Raw genomic sequence first — 18,575 nt, 5'->3', positions numbered from 1 at the left:
CTCAGCTTTAGTTTGCTGATTTTTTTGATTTTATTGAATATCTACTGAATTTTGATTGTTTATTGGCTTGCATGACTAGGTCTTCCTTTGCAACATTGCATGAACTAGACCCGGAGATTGAAAGAACCTTTTGGGCTTTAAGGAGACAAGCTAGGTCAGCAGCAACTTGTGAGAGTAGAATTTCAGAGATGGATAATCAGATAACAGAAGGGGATCGAACTATGAAAGAGCTTGCAGCACCAGATGTGGCTTATAAGTACTCATCCATCACTTATCCAGATTTGGCAGGAGATTTTGAACTCAGATCAGGACTTATTCATCTGCTTCCCAAATTTCAAGGCTTATCAGGAGAGGATCCCAACCGCCATCTACATGAATTCCATGTGGTTTGTTCCACCATGAAGCCACAAGGGATTTCAGAAGAAGACATTAAGTTGAGGGCTTTTCCATTCTCTTTGACGGGAGCAGCTAAAGACTGGTTATATTGCCTTCCAGCTGGATACATTGCGAGTTGGATTGATATGAAGAGAGCTTTTTTGGAGAAATTTTTCCCAGCTTCAAGGACTGCAACTATCAGGAAGAGCATTTGTGGTATTCAACAAGTAGTGGGAGAGACTCTTTATGATTATTGGGAGAGATTCAAGAAGCTGTGTTCGGGTTGTCCACAACATCAAATTAGTGACCAGTTCCTTGTTCAATATTTTTATGAGGGTTTACTTCCCATGGATAGGAGCATGATAGATGTAGCAGCTGGAGGAGCTTTGGTGAATAAGACTCCAAATCAAGCAAGAGAGCTAATTTCAAATATGGCGGAAAATTCACAACAATTTGGGAGTAGAGCTCTTGGTACTAGAGTGGTTAATGAAACTCATTTAGTTTCAACTGAGCAACAAGAAATTAGGAACAATTTGCAAGAATTGACTTCTCTAGTGAAGCAAATGGCGTTGCAAAATTCGAGTCATGTTTCAAATTTTCCTTTACCAATGATGAAGTTGTGTGGAATTTGTTCAAGCCAAGATCATTCTTCGGATCATTGTCCTAATTTATATCAAGTTGAATCTGTTGCAGCCATTTCAAGACCTCAATTTCAGCAACACAAGTATGATCCCAACTCTTCAACTTATAATCCGGGATGGAGGGATCATCCTAATTTGAGGTATGGGAACACATTTTATCAGCAGCCAACACAAAATCAGATTGGTCAGCCATCATTTCAGCATCAGCAGAATCAACATTATTTCCAGAACCATCCAGCAGTTCATTCTCAGCAAAATCAACACTTCCAGCAGCCACAATTTCAGCAAAACTTCAACCAAAATCAGCAATTTCAACCATTCCAGAATTTTCAGCATTCGAATGTTGCATTTCAGCCACAATTTCAGAATGCACAGAATCAGCAAAACCATTTCCAGCAAATTCAGCAACCTGTGCAGAATTTCCAGTAGCCAAGTAGTGCAAATCAGCACCAATCTCAGCTTGCACTGCCTTCTTCTACAAGCCCAAGATCAATGCAACCTCAGCAGAATTTTAGCAGCTCAAAAATTGAGGATTTGATGCAGCAAGTGCTACAACAGCAACAGCAAATGATGCAACAGCAGCAACATCAGCAGAGGATTGATACAACATTGCAAAACATTGAAAGGCAGATTAGGCAGCTTGCTAGCAACATTAATCAGATGCAAAATCAAGGATCTGGGCAATTACCTTCACAACCGACTCCAAATCCTAAAGGAAATGTGAGTGCATTAACTCTTCGAAGTGGCAAAACAATTTCAGACCCAAATTCGAATTTTTCAGCTAGATCACAGCAAGTCATATCCAGGACAGCTTCATATTTGACTTCACAGAAATTGCAGAATTTTCCAGCAAATTCAGAGCGACCAGATTCTGCACAGCATGGGATTACTGGAGCTGATCAGCAACATTTCAATCAACCTGCAACTTCAGATTATGATCAAATTGATGGAGCAGATTTCGGCTTGGATTTTACTCCAACAGCAGCTCCAAATTCAACTCAAAATTCAGCACAGAACTTGGGAAATTCTGGGCAGAATCTGGACAGAACTTTTAACCAGCAAGAAGCCGAGCATTCCACTCCATTACCTTTCCCTCAAAGAAGTGTACAACCAAGAAAAGAAATGGAGGAAGAAAAGGCTAGGGAATATCAAGAATTGGTGAAATTATTCAGCAAGGTTGAAATGAATGTGCCTTTGCTTACCATGATTAAGCAAATTCCAAAATATGCCAAATTCCTAAAGGATCTTTGTGTGCACAAAAAGAAATTAAAGGGGAATGAATTGATAAGTATGGGAAAGAATGTCTCAGCATTACTTCAGCCAGTTCCTCAGAAGTGTGAAGATCCAGGAGTTTTTACCGTGCCTTGTGTTATAGGAGATTGTATTTTTGAGGATGCGATGTTAGATCTTGGAGCTTCTATTAATGTGATGCCTAAATCAGTTTTTCAGTCGTTAAGAATTGGACCTTTGCAGCCTACAGGTGTAGTGATTCAGTTGGCCAATAGAAGTCAAGCACACCCAGCTGGAGTGATAGAAGATGTATTGGTAAAAGTGAGGGAGTTAATTTTTCCTGCATATTTTTACATCTTAGACATGGAGGGTGATGTGCTTGCAAACAGGGCTCCGCTTATTCTTGGACGTCCATTCTTGAAGACTGCTAGAACAAAGATTGATGTGCATGCTGGAACTCTTTCTATGGAGATAGGAGACACAGTGGTTAGATTCAGCATTTTTGAGGCTATGAAGCATCCTAGAGAGGATCATTCTATACTTAGCGTTGATATCTCAGAGGAGTTGGATGGTATGGAGTTCTTGTCAGATATTGATTCAGACTTAGAGGTTTCTGATTTTGATCAAGAGAATGAATTTGTTTCTTTGTTGGAGGATATTTTAGAGGTGGAAGAAAGTGGAAGCACGAGTGAATGTGTAGGGGATTGCTTAGGAGAAGCATTACCCCTAGGATCGCTCAGAGAGGAAGAGGTATGCGTAGGGGATTGCTTAGGAGAAGCTCTACCCCTAGGATCGCCTACAGTTGACCCGACACAAGAGGAATTGAAGCCATTGCCTCAGTATTTGAAGTATGGCTATTTGGGTGAGAATCAGCAGCTACCTGTCATCATAGCTCAGAATTTGGAACCGGATCAGGAGGAACGATTGTTAGAGATTCTGAGACAACATAAGAAGGCAATTGGATGGACTCTGGCAGACATTCCTGGGATCAGTCCTTCCATTTGTATGCATAAGATTCACTTAGAGGAGGATGTGAGGCCAGTGAGACAGCCACAGAGACGACTAAACCCATTGATTTTGGATGTTGTAAAGAAGGAGGTGACTAGACTTCTTCAGGCTGACATCATTTATCCGATTTCTGACAGTAAATGGGTCAGTCCCATCCATGTGGTTCCGAAGAAGTCAGGGGTGGCAGTGGTAGCTAATGAAGAGAACGAACTGGTGCCCACGAGAGTAAAGAATTCCTGGAGAGTATGTGTGGACTATAGGAAGCTGAACCAAGCAAGCCGAAAGGATCATTATCCACTTCCTTTTATTGATCAGATGTTGGAGAGATTGGCAGGTAAATCACATTATTGTTTTCTTGATGGGTATACTGGTTATTTTCATATTTGCATCGACCCAGAGGACCAGGAGAAGACTACTTTCACCTGCCCTTTCGGTACATTCGCATATCGTAGGATGCCATTTGGATTGTGCAACGCTCCAGGTACTTTTCAGCGATGCATGGTGAGTATTTTTGGTGATTTATTAGAGCATTGCATGGAAGTATTCATGGATGATTTTTCTGTTTATGGCTCTTCTTTTGATGCATGTTTGGAAAACTTGTCTCGAGTTTTAAGTAGATGTATCGACACGGATTTGGTTTTAAATTTTGAAAAGTGTCATTTTATGGTAGAGCATGGCATTGTTTTAGGTCATATAGTCTCTAGGAAAGGCATTGAAGTAGATCCTGCTAAAGTTAGCGCTATATCTTCTTTATCTTACCCTGCATGCGTGCGGGAGGTTCGAGCTTTTCTTGGTCATGCAGGATTCTACAGGAGATTTATTAGAGACTTCAGTAAGATTGCTCTGCCATTATCTCAGCTACTTCAGAAGGATGTCATTTTTGATTTTGATCAGAGGTGTATGGAGGCTTTTGACAGATTGAAGGAGGCTCTTACTTCAGCACCCATCATCAGACCCCCAGACTGGTCCTTACCTTTTGAGTTGATGTGTGATGCTTCAGATTATGCAGTGGGAGCTGTACTAGCACAGAGAGTGGATGGAGCACCACATGTTATTTGCTATGCTTCCAAGACTTTGGACTCAGCTCAAGCAAACTACACAACAACAGAAAAAGAGCTTCTTTCTATTGTTTTTGCTTTAGATAAGTTCAGATCATATCTTCTTTGTTCTCATGTGATTATTTTTTCTGATCATGCAGCTTTGAAGTATCTCCTCAAGAAGCCTGATGCAAAGCCTAGATTAATCAGATGGATGCTTCTGCTTCAAGAATTCGACGTAGAGATACGTGATAGGAGCGGGAAGGAGAACTTGGTTGCAGATCACTTGAGCAGGATTGAAGGAGACTTGGACCATTCGGCCATTGTTGATGATTTCAGGGATGAGCAGCTTCTACAGTTGCAGGGTGAGTCTCCATGGTATGCGGATCTAGTGAATTTCCTAGTTGCACATGTTTATCCCAAACAATTTTCAAAAGCTCAAAAAGATAAATTAAAAAGTGATTCAAAATTCTATGTTTGGGATGATCCTTATTTGTGGAAATTTTGTAGTGATCAGATCATTAGGAGATGCATACCTGACTCTGAGTTTCAGTCTGTACTTACTTTTTGTCATTCTTTTGAGTGTGGAGGGCATTTTGGACCACAAAGAACTGCTAGGAAAATATTAGAATGTGGTTTGTATTGGCCTACCCTTTTTCGTGATGCTTATGTTTTTTATCGATCATGTGATAGGTGTCAACGAACTGGGAACATAGGACTTAGAAATGAAATGCCTCAACAATTCATATTATTTTGTGAGATTTTTGATGTTTGGGGTATTGAGTTTATGGGTCCATTTCCTGCCTCTTTTGGATTTGCATACATTTTATTAGCAGTTGATTATGTTTCCAAATGGGTGGAGGTCATTCCCACTCAGACGGATGACTCTTCTGTTGTTGTTAGTTTTGTCAGGTCTCACATATTTTGCAGGTTTGGAGTACCCAGGGCGATCATAAGTGATCAAGGGTCTCATTTTTGTAACAGACACATAAAGGCTTTGCTACATAAGTACGGGGTTACACATAAAGTTTCTACATCCTATCACCCTCAAACAAATGGGCAAGCAGAAGTGTCTAACAGGGAGGTGAAATCAATTCTTGAAAAGACTGTGAGACCTGATAGGAAGGATTGGAGCAAAAGACTTGAAGATGCACTATGGGCTTATAGGACCGCTTTCAAGACCCCTATAAGAATGTCTCCATACAGGATTGTGTATGGAAAAGCTTGCCATTTACCTGTGGAGATTGAACATAGGGCGTATTGGGCGGTTAAAGCATGCAACCTTGATAGTGACACGGTTGGAGAAGAAAGAAAGTTGCAACTTCAAGAACTTGAAGAGATTAGATTGGAAGCATTTGAGAACTCACGGATTTACAAAGAAAAGGCCAAGAGATTTCATGACAAACAAATTGAAGTGAAAGAGTTTCAAATTGGTGACAAAGTACTTCTATATCGATCTCGTCTCAAATTGATTAAAGGTAAGTTGAGATCTAGATGGGAAGGACCTTATTGTGTTACTAATATGTTCTTTTATGGAGTGGTTGAAATCCAAGATATGTCTACTGGCCGGGTTTTTAAAGTTAATGGACAAAGGCTTAAAAGGTTTCATGAAGAAGTGAAGGGCTTGGTGGTAGAGGAAATGGAACATGTTGATGCTATCTACCCGAGCTAGAGGGGAGTTTTACTTTATCTTTTGTTTCTTTGCAAATGAATAAATTTTAGATTTTAGTAGTTTTTCTTATATGTTAGGACAAGTTTCGGTTTCATTAGAATTTTCTTGCATTAATAAATCTTGAGTCTAATTAGTTGTGTTGTTCTTGCATGGTTTCGGAGTTTAGGTTTTATGTTCATGATAGTTGCCATTTCTTAGAGTTCGATAGTTTTTGTTTTAGGAATAAATGGTACTTCCTTCTTTTGACATTTCTTTGTATCATTTTAAGGGATTTGAAAAGGGATGTTAAATTTGGTTATCTTGTTTAACGACTTTATGGCATGATTGAACTCTAGGATTGCAAGAGATTGATACTAGTGATGGATTCTTGATTGATGGAATGATATGATAACTTTTATTTACCTAGTGAGTTTTGAGCCTATTTGAGTGATGCACTTGTAGCTTATTTCACTCTAGAACTTGCTTCAAATCTGATTTATACCATTAGAACAGTGTTGAGTCATTTTTATGAAGATTACTCCATTATCACATTGCCCTCACCTATTTTTGCTATTTCTCTTAACATGAATCATCCTATCTGTATTCTTTTTTTTTTCATGTTTTATTTCTTTGGATATGGTTAACTTGGATGTTATGTGATGATTTAATTTTGGCCGGGACGCACAAAAGAGTAAGTGTGGGGGAGGTGTTTAGTTTGATTGAGTTCTGGTGTTGAGCTATTTTGTTTTGATGGAGGAAGTGAATTCTGCAGAAATAAGGAAGCCCGGTTTCTTAAACTTGCTGTGTGTCATTGTCCAAGAGTGATACATTTGATTGTGAAGAGAAAAAAAAAATTATTTTGAACAGATTGAATTATGGACATTGGTGCATTGAAATCTTGCATTCTGAACCATAATTCTGCAGAATTCAAGTGCAGTGCTGAAATGTTGTACCAGTTTGTATCAAAACTTAGAATGCAAGATTAAAATGAGAGGTAGCTTAGTGGGAATTTGAGAAGATGTTGAAACAACTGGTATGCAATTTGTTATGGCATCTGCAAAACAAGGAGTAAAGATCAGAAATCTGCACATGCTTGAATCTTGATAGCATTCTCTACAGACAGGCTGGAAGAATTCTGGTGGTAGTAACTTACTGAAATTCTGAATTTTAGCCACTTCTAAGGATGTTGTTAGCTGAAATTCAATGGAAATTAAGCTATCCTTTGACGTAGATGACTGTAAAGATCAGTGCATTGAAGAAGCTTGGAGTGCGAGCAGCAACATCAGTTGAGAATAGTAAGTATAAGCTGAAAATTCAGAGAATTGTGAAGGAAGTTGTGAAAAACTGAAATCAGAAGTTGAGAGCTGTTGGAGTATCAAGATTTCAGGAATGATATCAAGGAGAAGAAAAGCTTACATGAAGCTTTGTAATGTGAAGAAACAAATGGAATGTTAGCATGAACAACTTCCACAAATATTGCAAGTCAATCACTGAAATCTGGAAATAGTATGACACTTGATGGTAGTGTTTGAAGGCTGAAGTGTGGTGAATGAGAGGAGTAAAAGAAGACAATGACAACTCTCAAATTGGGAAGTGGAACTCAATACAAAGAAGATCAAGGGGAAAAGGTGCTGGAATGAAAGGGATGAGTATAGTGCAGAATTTTCAGCAAGTATAGATTGTGCAGAATATGGCAGTTTTTGTGCCAAATTGGCATGAAAGTTGTGATGAACCAAAGCTGCTGGAAAATAGAAGACCTTTGGATATGCATTGTAAAGGTTCTGAAGAGGCAAGATGAAGAAGTATTGGAAATTTTTAAGGCTTAATAGGGGTAGGTTGATACAAAGTTCAGCATTGAAGAAAAACTGAAATCAGTAATGATAGTGCAGAATGAAGTTTAAAGGGGCTACTGACCAGAGAAAAATCTGAAACCCAGCTGCTACTTAGTATTGTTAATTGGTTATCTTTCTTCTCCAGAGTTTACAGGACTTTTAGACAAGGAATTTGAAAACAAACAGGAAAATAAAGCTGAAAACTGAAGAAGATTGAACCAAAATTGCAGCTTGAAGTTTTGGACTGTAATTCAGTGAGGAAAAGTAAAATCCAAGCTGAAATTTTTGTGCCATTGGAGAACAAGAGGTGGAATCTTGAATTCGTACCATTGTTGAAGAGGATGACAAGATAGAAGAAGTTTAAACCTGCTGATGGATTAGAATGCAGAATAGTTGGTCCATAAGGAAGTTGCTGATTTGTATCAGGAATTTTTGCCATTCTGATCTGTATTGGATGGGAGTTTAACCATGTTGACTCATAATCAAATGAACTTTCTTCCGAGTTAGCTGGAATGAATTGAAACAGTATCAGCAGAATTTGAGGACAGTGAACAGTTGAGCTTGGAAGAAGACTATTGGAATTGCAGACTGATTTCAAAGATGCTCATTTCTGTATCTAATTTCCGGATTGAATCTTATCTGAATGAATGAGATTAAAGGCCTTTGCAATTTAATGTCAAGTGAGTTATCTCAAGAGTTGTCTGCTGAAATTTTTGCAAAGGAATCAGATTATGCGAGGTATCAGATTATGAATTGTGAAATTGAATGAAACGAAGAGTTGAAAAGTAGGAGCTGGACTATGAAGATACAAATGAATGAAGAGCTCAATTCAGTTTAGTAGTTAAGACCCAAGATAAATCATCCATGCTTGACCGAAATTGAACATCACATATCATTCTAAGTCCATGTCTTCCACCTTGAGTTGAATTTTATCTTTCTATTTGCTCCATTAGCATTAATTCTTTCATTTACATCTGATTTCGATCTCTTTTCCAATGGTTGTAAATTTTCATGAATGTGCATCTTAATATCTGTGATGGAGGTTGAATTAGATGAAAAGCAAGCTTATGGTAGTGGATTTGCTATGAGTAGCTTGAGTGCCCACCGCCTTTGCAAGATTTGAGATTAATAGAGAGCCACCTCAAATTACCTTGGGAGAATTAGAAATGTTATCATTTTCACTTTATTCATGATGGATGAAATTTACTAAGTATCGAACCAAGGTGAAAATAGAGGTCATGAATGTGTGAGTCTATGAAACTTGATACTTACTTGTAACTTCCTTTTACTTTCTTTAAGATATGATCAAGAATAGTTAGGAGAAGGAGGTACCATCTTAGTTGATATTTTGGTGGGCTCACTTGCACAAGGCGTGCAAGAATAAGTGTGGGGGATTTGATAAGCTATGAATTTGCTTATTAATTTTGGGTTAATATTTGGTGTTCTTTATATATTTGCACATGTTTAATTCCAATTTTGATTATATTTCCCCAAAAAAGGTTTTTATGAGCTTTATGATGTTTTTTCATCTTATGCGTGATTTATTCCTCATTTTGTGAATTTGGTCTTGTAGGGTACACAAGGACTCATGATTCAAGTGGAGGCTTAGTTCACTCAACCAAATGGAGTAGTGCAAGGCCACCTTTGGGCTCAATTAAACTTGGATTCCAATGGATTTCAAGGAGCTTAAACCCAAGCTAGATCACACAGGAGCCTTACACCAACTTAGGGTTCAATGAGCCAAAACCCTAGGTATTTAAAGAACATTTTGGCACGGTGAACAGTGAGCTCGCTACTGTTCATCGTGCCGTTTCTCTTTCGACGGCGCGAAGCTTGCTCCCTCCCTTCTTCCAGATCTTCAAGCCAACTTGTCATCATCGGCGTGAGTTCCTCAGCTTCCGGCGACCAGCTTCCGACCATCGGCGCACTTCCAGCAAGTGTTTTTGCATGCGAGGCACTGTAGCTGCGAGTCGCGAGTTTCATCTCGGGTTGGAGGTGTTCTTCTGATTCGAGTTTCCATTCCTTTACTGGATTTTTGGCGGTGGTCCTCCAGTGATTCTGAACCCTTTCCGACCAGTTTCCATCCTTCGTAGCCCTTCGTCCAGCTTGCGATTCCAGCGACAGTGAACCCAGCAGCGTGCAACAAAGTACCAAGTCAGAATCTGATCTCGCTGGAGTTTTGTGAGCTGATACAAGTGAATCTGAGTTCGTTTTGAAGCTTGAGGACACTAGACCGATTTCTGTTGGAGTGTTCTCTGCAGATTCTTTGTGTGACGGCAAGGAGGAGACAAGTTTTGGCCGAGATTTGGGTGTAGGGATGTTATGTTTTCTTTGCAGTTTGTTTCTAGCTTAGGTTTTCTTGTTTTTACACTTTGTTTCTGAATTTGTTAGTTCACAGCTTAGATTTATTTTAGTCTTAATTTCTGCACGAAACTGCTCTGTTTATTCTTGTTCTTATGTGTTCTGCTTCGTGTTCTGATTTGTTCAGTTTGTGCAGCAGAATTTGCTGTGATTCTGTTTTCTATGTTTGTGGCTAAGCAGATTTAGTTTCTGGTTAATTGTTGGTGGCTTAAGATTAGTTTACTAGTTTAATTTAGATAAATCTAGAATTTAGAGTTCAATAATTGCAGTGGGTTGAGTTTCATTTAGTGCAAGTTTATTTCTGCAGTTTTGCATTTTGCAGTTTTATAGAACAGTGCATGAATAGTTTGAAATTTTATTTCTTTTGGTTCTTAGAATTATTTCTGCAGTAGGGTAATTGAAGTTTTTTTTGAATTCATTTCTAGGTCTATTATTTCATTTTGAATACCAAATCCCCATTTCATATCTAGAAAACCCAAAAAGTGTGTTCTTAATCCAAAATAAGCACGTTCTAGCATAATCCTCGGAAATTCGACTCGGGCCTTATACTAAAACATTGCTTTGTGTAGTTGTGGGTTTTCGATCTGAACATTAATTTGGGAGTTAATTTGTGACATCTATTTAGAGAGCTTACCAGCCACCCCTTCTCTCCCTTGGGCTGGCACTCCCGCGCTCTCTCTGAGCGGATCTTCGTTGGAACCGATCGACTGTAAACCATGGCTCCAGCTCGGCTACGACCATAACGTTGATCTCTGTGTTTGTAAGTTTGCTCTTGCCAGCCGGACGCACCCTTAGCATGATGTGAGCTACAAAAAAAGAAAAATCAATTAAATTCAATGAAGGAGAAAAATGGGAGCATATCTAGGCTGGACGGGAGCTTTGTGCAGATCAGACTCAAGCCGAACACGTAGAGGACTCCCTCATGCAGTAGCTTGTGGATATGGTACTTCTGACCGGCCAAGCTGGAAGTTGCATAGAGGTAGTCCGATTGGCTCTTATATTTCTTAAGCTTGAGAAGATTCGACACCTTTAATTGCTAGTTGGTCGGAAAATCCGAGCGCTCGGGAAAGCGAACAAAGAAATAGTAATCCTTCCAATACTTGTTGGAGGATGACATCTTATCAAAGAAGACTAGGCCCACTCGAGTTTGGAAGAGAAAAGTCTTCGGCTCGGACAATTTGGGATAATAGAAATAGTAGAAAAGTGGAGGAGTAAGAGGAATGTTGTGCAGGTGGAACAGAATGACGACCCCGCACAACAACCGAAAGGAGTTCGACACTAGTTGATGGAGAGAAATACGAAAATATTTACAAATGACAAAGAAGAAAGGGTGAATCGAGAACCGCAGACCAGTGGTAAATTGGTCCCAAAAGAAGCATACAAAACCCGGAGGCGGCTCGTTTGAGCGGCCAAAAGCCGAAGGAAGGCCGATTTGATAATCAGAGGAAATTTCAAAAGTAGCTCTCAAACTCTCTGCATCGCCTCCGTCGAACCTGGACTCGATGGACGTGTACTAGAGTTCAGGAACGAAGACGGGAGGTTGTGAAGAGCTTGCTATTGAAAATGAAGGTCGACAAGAAACAATGAAGTTCGATTGAAAGAGAGGACGCTAAGAACAGCGAAAGGATTCGATTGAAAGGAGGGGGCTTACTAGAAAGATCGCTGGAACGAGAGAAGCATGTAGCGTCGCAGGGAAGCTCGAAGACAAAGACTTGAAGATGAAGATGCAAAGTGAGGAAGATGGCGGTGCACACGAGGTTATAAACCTCGTGGCCGATCGACCCCAACCGTCCGATTTGGAGTTATGGAAACCTAGAAGCAGATCCAACCATTGAACTTGAAAAGGTGCATGTCACATCACAAACGGATATCCACCTATCACATCAAGCACGCGGCGACAATATGGGGCACATGTCCTTCGGTCACGAGGCAACATTTAAGACACTCAATTAAAAAGGTATGGTCGCGTGCTCGACCATGATTATCAAGGATTTATGTAGTCTTTGAGAAATTCAGATGACATCAGTCAGGACCGTGCTCGACCGAGGGCCATGAGGAGCAAGCAGGAGAAAATTGTCACCAAGTATATGTTAGGACCGTTCGTACTCGGCTAGAGAGGGGGGGTGTGAATAGCCGACCCCAAATCGTCGTTTCTTTCTACAAAACGTGTTAGCGCAGCGGAAAATACAAAGAAACGACAGAGAAGAAAACCAAACCTTAACACAAGGATGTAACGAGGTTCGGAGATTAGGGCTCCTACTCCTCGGCGTGTCCGTAAGGTGGACGAGTCCAGTCAATCCGTCGGTGGATGAGTCCCCGGAGAATCGGCTAATACAATATACTCCTTGTGGGTGGAGAAACCTCACCACAAACGTTTGCAACAGCAAACAAAGAGTACAAGAACAGTAAGAAAAGCAGTACAATATGAAATACAATAACACTCTACCAATTGCTTGCTTTCTTGTCGACTGGAGGTGAAGCAGCAACTTCACAACCCAAACGCAGCAGCTGGTCGACGACTGGAAGCTCACGCGAAGCTTCGGAGGCGAGCTCAATCAAAGCTCAGTTGAAGCAGAAGCTTCAGCAGCAGAAGAACAGAAGTTCTAGCAGGGAAAAAGAAAGAGAGCATTGCACAGAAGATGCCCTCGTCTTCTTATACCTGCGAAGAAGAAACAGCGAAGAAACTAGCCGTTGCGTCACAACGGCTAGAACCCTGATCGGTCTGTGGACCGATCAGGCAACATCCTGATCGGTCTGCAGACCGATCAGGGAAGAAACTTCGCTTCTGTTCCGTCCCTGATCGGTCCATGGACCGATCAGGGAACATCCTGATCGGTCCACAGACTGATCAGGGAACATCCTGATCGGTCCACAGACCGATCAGGGAACCTTCTGATAGGTCCGTAGACCGATCAGGCTTCTCTTCTCTGCTAGTTTGCCACTGATCTCCTTCTGATCGGTCTCCAGACCGATCAGATAACCATCAGTAGCATACTGATCGGTCACTGATCGGTCACCAGACCGATCAGATGACCCATGTATCATTGGATCGATCTGCAGCCCGATCCAAACTTCTCAGCCCTAAACCTAAGGCTTCCACACCAACATCCGGTCAACCTTGACCTGTTGGTACATCATGCCTAGCATCCGGTCACTCCCTTGACCTGCTAGCACTCCCCGCTAAGTGTCCGGTCAATCCCTTTGACCCACTTAGACTTTTCCACACCAGATGTCCGATCATCCCTGATCCATCTGGATTTTCCTCTTCGTGCCAAGTATCCGATCACTCCCTTGACCTACTTGGACTTTCCAACACCAGAAGTCCGATCATCCCTGATCCATCTGGATTTTCCCTTGCCCGGCTTCACTCACCAGGACTTCCACACTGCCTAACATCCCAGTTAGGACTTTCTCACTGCCTGGCTTCACTCACCAGGACTTTCCAACTGCCTAACATCCCAGTTAGGACTTTCCCACTGCCTGGCTTCACTCACCAGGACTTTCCGCGTGCCAAGCTACCTGCTTGGACTTTTCCCCGTGCCAAGTCTCCGTACTTGGACTTTTCCAGTGCCAAGTCTCCATACTTGGACTTTTCGCGAATCAGGTCAACCAGGTCAACCTTGACCTAAGATTGTACCTACAATCTCCCAAACACCTATTCTTGTCAAACATCAAGAATACAACTCTCTTCTCGTCAAACATCGACATGCAACTCAACTAGGTCAACCTTGACCTAAGGTTGCACCGACAATCTTCCAAGTCAAACATCAAAATACAACTCGAGTCAAGTCACCTCGAGTCGGGTCAACCAGGTCAACCTTGACCTAAGGTTGCACCAACAATCTCCCCCTTTTTGATGTTTGACAAAACCCATAATCAAGTTAGGTTAACCCGATAACCTAACTTAGGTTTTCCAACCATCTTCCAATGTCCAATGTTCTTTCCTTGAACATTCTCTGGACATTCTCCCCTTAGGTTAACCCGATAACCTAACTTGGGTTCTCCAATAATTCTCCCCCTTTTTGACACACATCAAAAAGAATTCCAATGTTCTTCCTCGAACATTCCTTGACATTCTTCCCCTGGCTTAGGTTAACCCGATAACCTAACTTGGGTTCTCCAATAATTCTCCAATGAACACTCTCCCCTTTTTGACACACATCAAAAAGAAAAAGGAGAGTATCAAGGTCAAGAGTTTCTTCCTAATGAAAGTCCCATACCTTTCATTGAAACTCTTAATTTCCCCCTTGACACTAAACTCAACAATCAACTTAGTGATAATCCCATATCACTAATCCTCAAAAGTCTTAAGGAGTAAAAACTCCCCCTAAAAGTCAACTCCCCCTTGACAATTAGGTAAAACTCCCCCTAAAGGTCAACTCCCCCTTGAACATTGCACCAACAATGTCTTTGTGAGTTCCAAACCTTTAGAAATCCAAAACACCACCTTCCCGAGCTGAAATTTCAGACAACCAGTCGAAATTCAGCAAATTCAGCACGCCTGATCGGTCACCGGACCGATCAGGACCCCTCTGGATCGGTCCCCAGACCGATCCAGCCTTCCCTGGATCGGTCCGGTGACCGATCCAGCCTCTGAAATCAGAGATTTCTGATTTTTCTCCCCGGGAGAAATTCAGAAACTCACATAAAATTACAGAAAATTCCAAAAATTACGAAACTTTGAGGATACATTTCTCATATCATACACTATCAAGGAAAAATAGTTTTCTATGAAAATAGTTTCCATTTTTCAATCTTGATACAAAGTTCAAAAACTTTGAAATAGTTCAAGTTTAACTCAACTTTGTATCACAATGTTCAATGATGAATGCTATCACTAGAAAAACTTTATCAAGGTTTTTCAAATCAATTTTAAAATGATTTTAAACCTTTTAATTTAGGACCACAATCTTAGGGCTATATGTACATGACTTGTACATAAGCTTTCCCTATGATCCTCATTTCTTGAATTAGGCTAATCTAGGTACAAGAACTATGCACCTTGATCCTAACTCATGATCCTAATATCTCACACACATCTAAAGTGTATCAAACACATCCAAGTCAATTTTGATGTGAGATATGGGTTTAGGTCATCTTAGGCTAAGTTCTCATGCATTTTCTAAACACCAACTTGATCTCAATATCAAATTGTGTTTCTATCCTTAAATCAATTTAAATTGATCATTAATGCAAGAGATGATGACATGGCATGAAATAATATCATAAATAAAAACATGTGCCAATGTCATGATGTCATGGCATAAAGTTTGAAACTTAAATAAAGCATGACATATAAACTAGCCTAAGCATTATCATGACATTTCAAATGATAATAAAACTAAACATGATGTCATGACATGTGAGGGCAAACAATCATGGCAAGATTTAGCATAAATAAATATACCTAGATTATCTATCTAAGTATCCTTAACCACTTTGCTAACCTAAAATTTAACCCTTGATTGCCCTAAAATGCCAAAATCCTAATTTTGACACTTTTTGAACTCTAGATTAATTCATGCCACTTAAAGATCAAATTTATCCTCAAAACTTGGCATGTTTCATTTTTCCTCGAGAGTTTTCTAGATTTTCCCAAATTGTGCCAATTAAAATCATTCTTTTCCATAATGGCACATTTTACTCTTCCAAGGAGTAAATGATAGTTCCATTTCATTTTCAAAGGTTCACAAAACCTTGAAAATGCTCCTTGAGTGTCAATTTCCTCAAAGTTGGGTTAACTACCCTTCTTATTGGAGTTGACACTCTCTAACCCATCTATGGGGTAGAGAAGATGCTCCTAGGAACCCAATACCTATTAGAGCTCATTGGATTCACTAAATATTCACTAGGGATAACTTCCCAAGCAACCCTCCTAATGACCCTCTTAGGCTTTAAAGCCTTGGTCATTTGGGTCTCGTTAAGGTCAACTATAGGGGTGACTCCCCTTGTGACCTTGGTAATGGTCTTCCTAGCCCTAGGTTTTGTTCCATAATCGAATGAAACATTATGATAAGTGGGCTTGACCAATTGAGACTTAGGTTTGTGACCCAAACCTTTCTTGTCCTTGGACTTGGGTTTTTGACCCCTAGACCCTAGAGTCAAATCCTTAAGAGCCTTTTCTAGAGAGTCAAGTCTTGACCTCAAGACTTGATTTTCTTTCTCTAATACCTCAAGTTTTGATTTATCATTTTTCTTTGAGGTATTCCTAGGCATGTGTCTAGATGATTTGGGATTTCTATCTAGATTTTCCTTAGCCTTAGATGAGTTAATTCTAGGGTTAGCATTTCTAGAATTGTTCTTATCTAGGCTAGCATGCTTGACTCCTAAACACATGTATCGATTTCTAGTGTTAACATGCTTATCATTATTGACAATGGCAATAAGACTACTAGCATGCATCCTACTAGAATTGCAAGAATGGGCTTTAAAGGTTACCTTAGGGTTTGCCTTAGCTCCCCCTTTACACGTGTTTGGCCTCTTGTCCTCGTGAGGGTGCCTCCCCCTTGGACATTGACTCCTATAGTGTCCCCGTTGCTTGCATTGGAAGCACACCACGTGCTTCTTGCTCTTGCATGTCGGGACTCCGGCTTCCTTGACCTTTGGTGCCGGTGGAGTCTTCTTAGTCTTCTTTGGACATTTACTCTTGTAATGTCCAAATTCCATACACTCAAAACACATTATATGCAATTTACTTGAACTTAAAGTGTTTGAGTTACCTAGGGTTGAGGATGGATGGATGCTCTCTTCTTCATCCCTCCCGGAGGTAGAAGCTTCTTCTTCTTGCTCCGAACTTGAACAAGAGGAACTCTCCTCCTCTTCTTCCTTGGATGTTGAGTAGCCCTCAACTCCCAATTCGCTCCCTCCATGATGTGAGCTACTTGGCTCACTAGGCTCCTCTTCATGGCTTGAAGTGGAGCTCTCCTCATGGTACTTGGCCAAGTTATCCCACAACTCCTTGGCATTGTTGTATTTACCTATCTTACACAAAACATTAGTAGGTAATGAAAATTCAATTGTTTTAGTTACCTCATTGTTGATCGTGGATTGGTGGACTTGTTCCTTCGTCCACTTGTTCTTCTCTAGAGGCTCTCCTTCTTTATCCATTGGAGGAGTAAACCCTTCTTGTACACAAAACCAGTTCCACATATTAGTCCTAAGAAAATACATCATCCTTACCTTCCAATATGCGAAGTTGTCGTTGTAGAAGGGTGGAATGGTGATGTCTTCTCCAAATTGATCCATCTCTAGCTTGTGCTCCCACGGGTGTGAATCCGTCGAAGAGCGGCCTCGCTCTGATACCACTTGTTAGGACCGTTCGTACTCGGCTAGAGAGGGGGGGTGTGAATAGCCGACCCCAAATCGTCGTTTCTTTCTACAAAACGTGTTAGCGCAGCGGAAAATACAAAGAAACGACAGAGAAGAAAACCAAACCTTAACACAAGGATGTAACGAGGTTCGGAGATTAGGGCTCCTACTCCTCGGCGTGTCCGTAAGGTGGACGAGTCCAGTCAATCCGTCGGTGGATGAGTCCCCGGAGAACCGGCTAATACAATATACTCCTTGTGGGTGGAGAAACCTCGCCACAAACGTTTGCAACAGCAAACAAAGAGTACAAGAACAGTAAGAAAAGCAGTACAATATGAAATACAATAACACTCTACCAATTGCTTGCTTTCTTGTCGACTGGAGGTGAAGCAGCAACTTCACAACCCAAACGCAGGCCAGTCGAGGAAGCTCACGCGAAGCTTCGGAGGCGAGCTCAATCAAAGCTCGGTTGAGCGAAGCTTGACGGAAGAACGAAGTTCTAGCAGGGAAAAGAAAGAGAGCATTTGCACGTAAGATGCCCTCGCCTTCTTATACCGTGAAGAAGAAATGAAGAAACTGGCGTTGCGTCACGGCTAGAACCTGATCGATGCGTGGACCGATCAGAACATCCTGATCGGTCGCGGACCGATCGGAAGAAACCGCTTTCGTCCGATCGGTCCATGGACCGATCGAATATCCCTGATCGGTCCACGGACCGATCAGGGAACATCCTGATCGGTCCACAGACCGATCAGGGAACCTTCTGATCGGTCCGTAGACCGATCAGGCTTCTCTTCTCTGCTAGTTTGCCACTGATCTCCTTCTGATCGGTCTCCAGACCGATCATATAACCATCAGTAGCATACTGATCGGTCACTGATCGGTCACCAGACCGATCAGATGACCCATGTATCATTGGATCGATCTGCAGCCCGATCCAAACTTCTCAGCCCTAAACCTAAGGCTTCCACACCAACATCCGGTCAACCTTGACCTGTTGGTACATCATGCCTAGCATCCGGTCACTCCCTTGACCTGCTAGCACTCCCCGCTAAGTGTCCGGTCAATCCCTTTGACCCACTTAGACTTTTCCACACCAGATGTCCGATCATCCCTGATCCATCTGGATTTT

The 18,575-nt window shown here is 41.2% G+C and overlaps 1 protein-coding gene across 1 annotated transcript; it reads left to right on the top strand.

The window, feature by feature from the left end:
• The first annotated feature begins 1,508 nt into the window (after positions 1-1,508).
• On the top strand, positions 1,509-10,300 carry LOC122021564. Its single transcript, XM_042579682.1, has 2 exons — positions 1,509-4,656; positions 9,348-10,300. The coding sequence occupies exons 1-2, from the start codon at positions 1,509-1,511 to the stop codon at positions 9,473-9,475; spliced, it is 3,276 nt and encodes a 1,091-aa protein (XP_042435616.1). The 3' UTR covers positions 9,476-10,300.
• The last annotated feature ends 8,275 nt before the right edge of the window (positions 10,301-18,575 follow it).

This window comes from Zingiber officinale, chromosome 9A, assembly GCF_018446385.1.
Source record: "Zingiber officinale cultivar Zhangliang chromosome 9A, Zo_v1.1, whole genome shotgun sequence".
Classification (NCBI taxonomy): Eukaryota; Viridiplantae; Streptophyta; class Magnoliopsida; order Zingiberales; family Zingiberaceae; genus Zingiber; species Zingiber officinale.
Note: the sequence above shows the minus strand (reverse complement) of the source record. Positions and strands in the feature narration are given on the sequence as shown.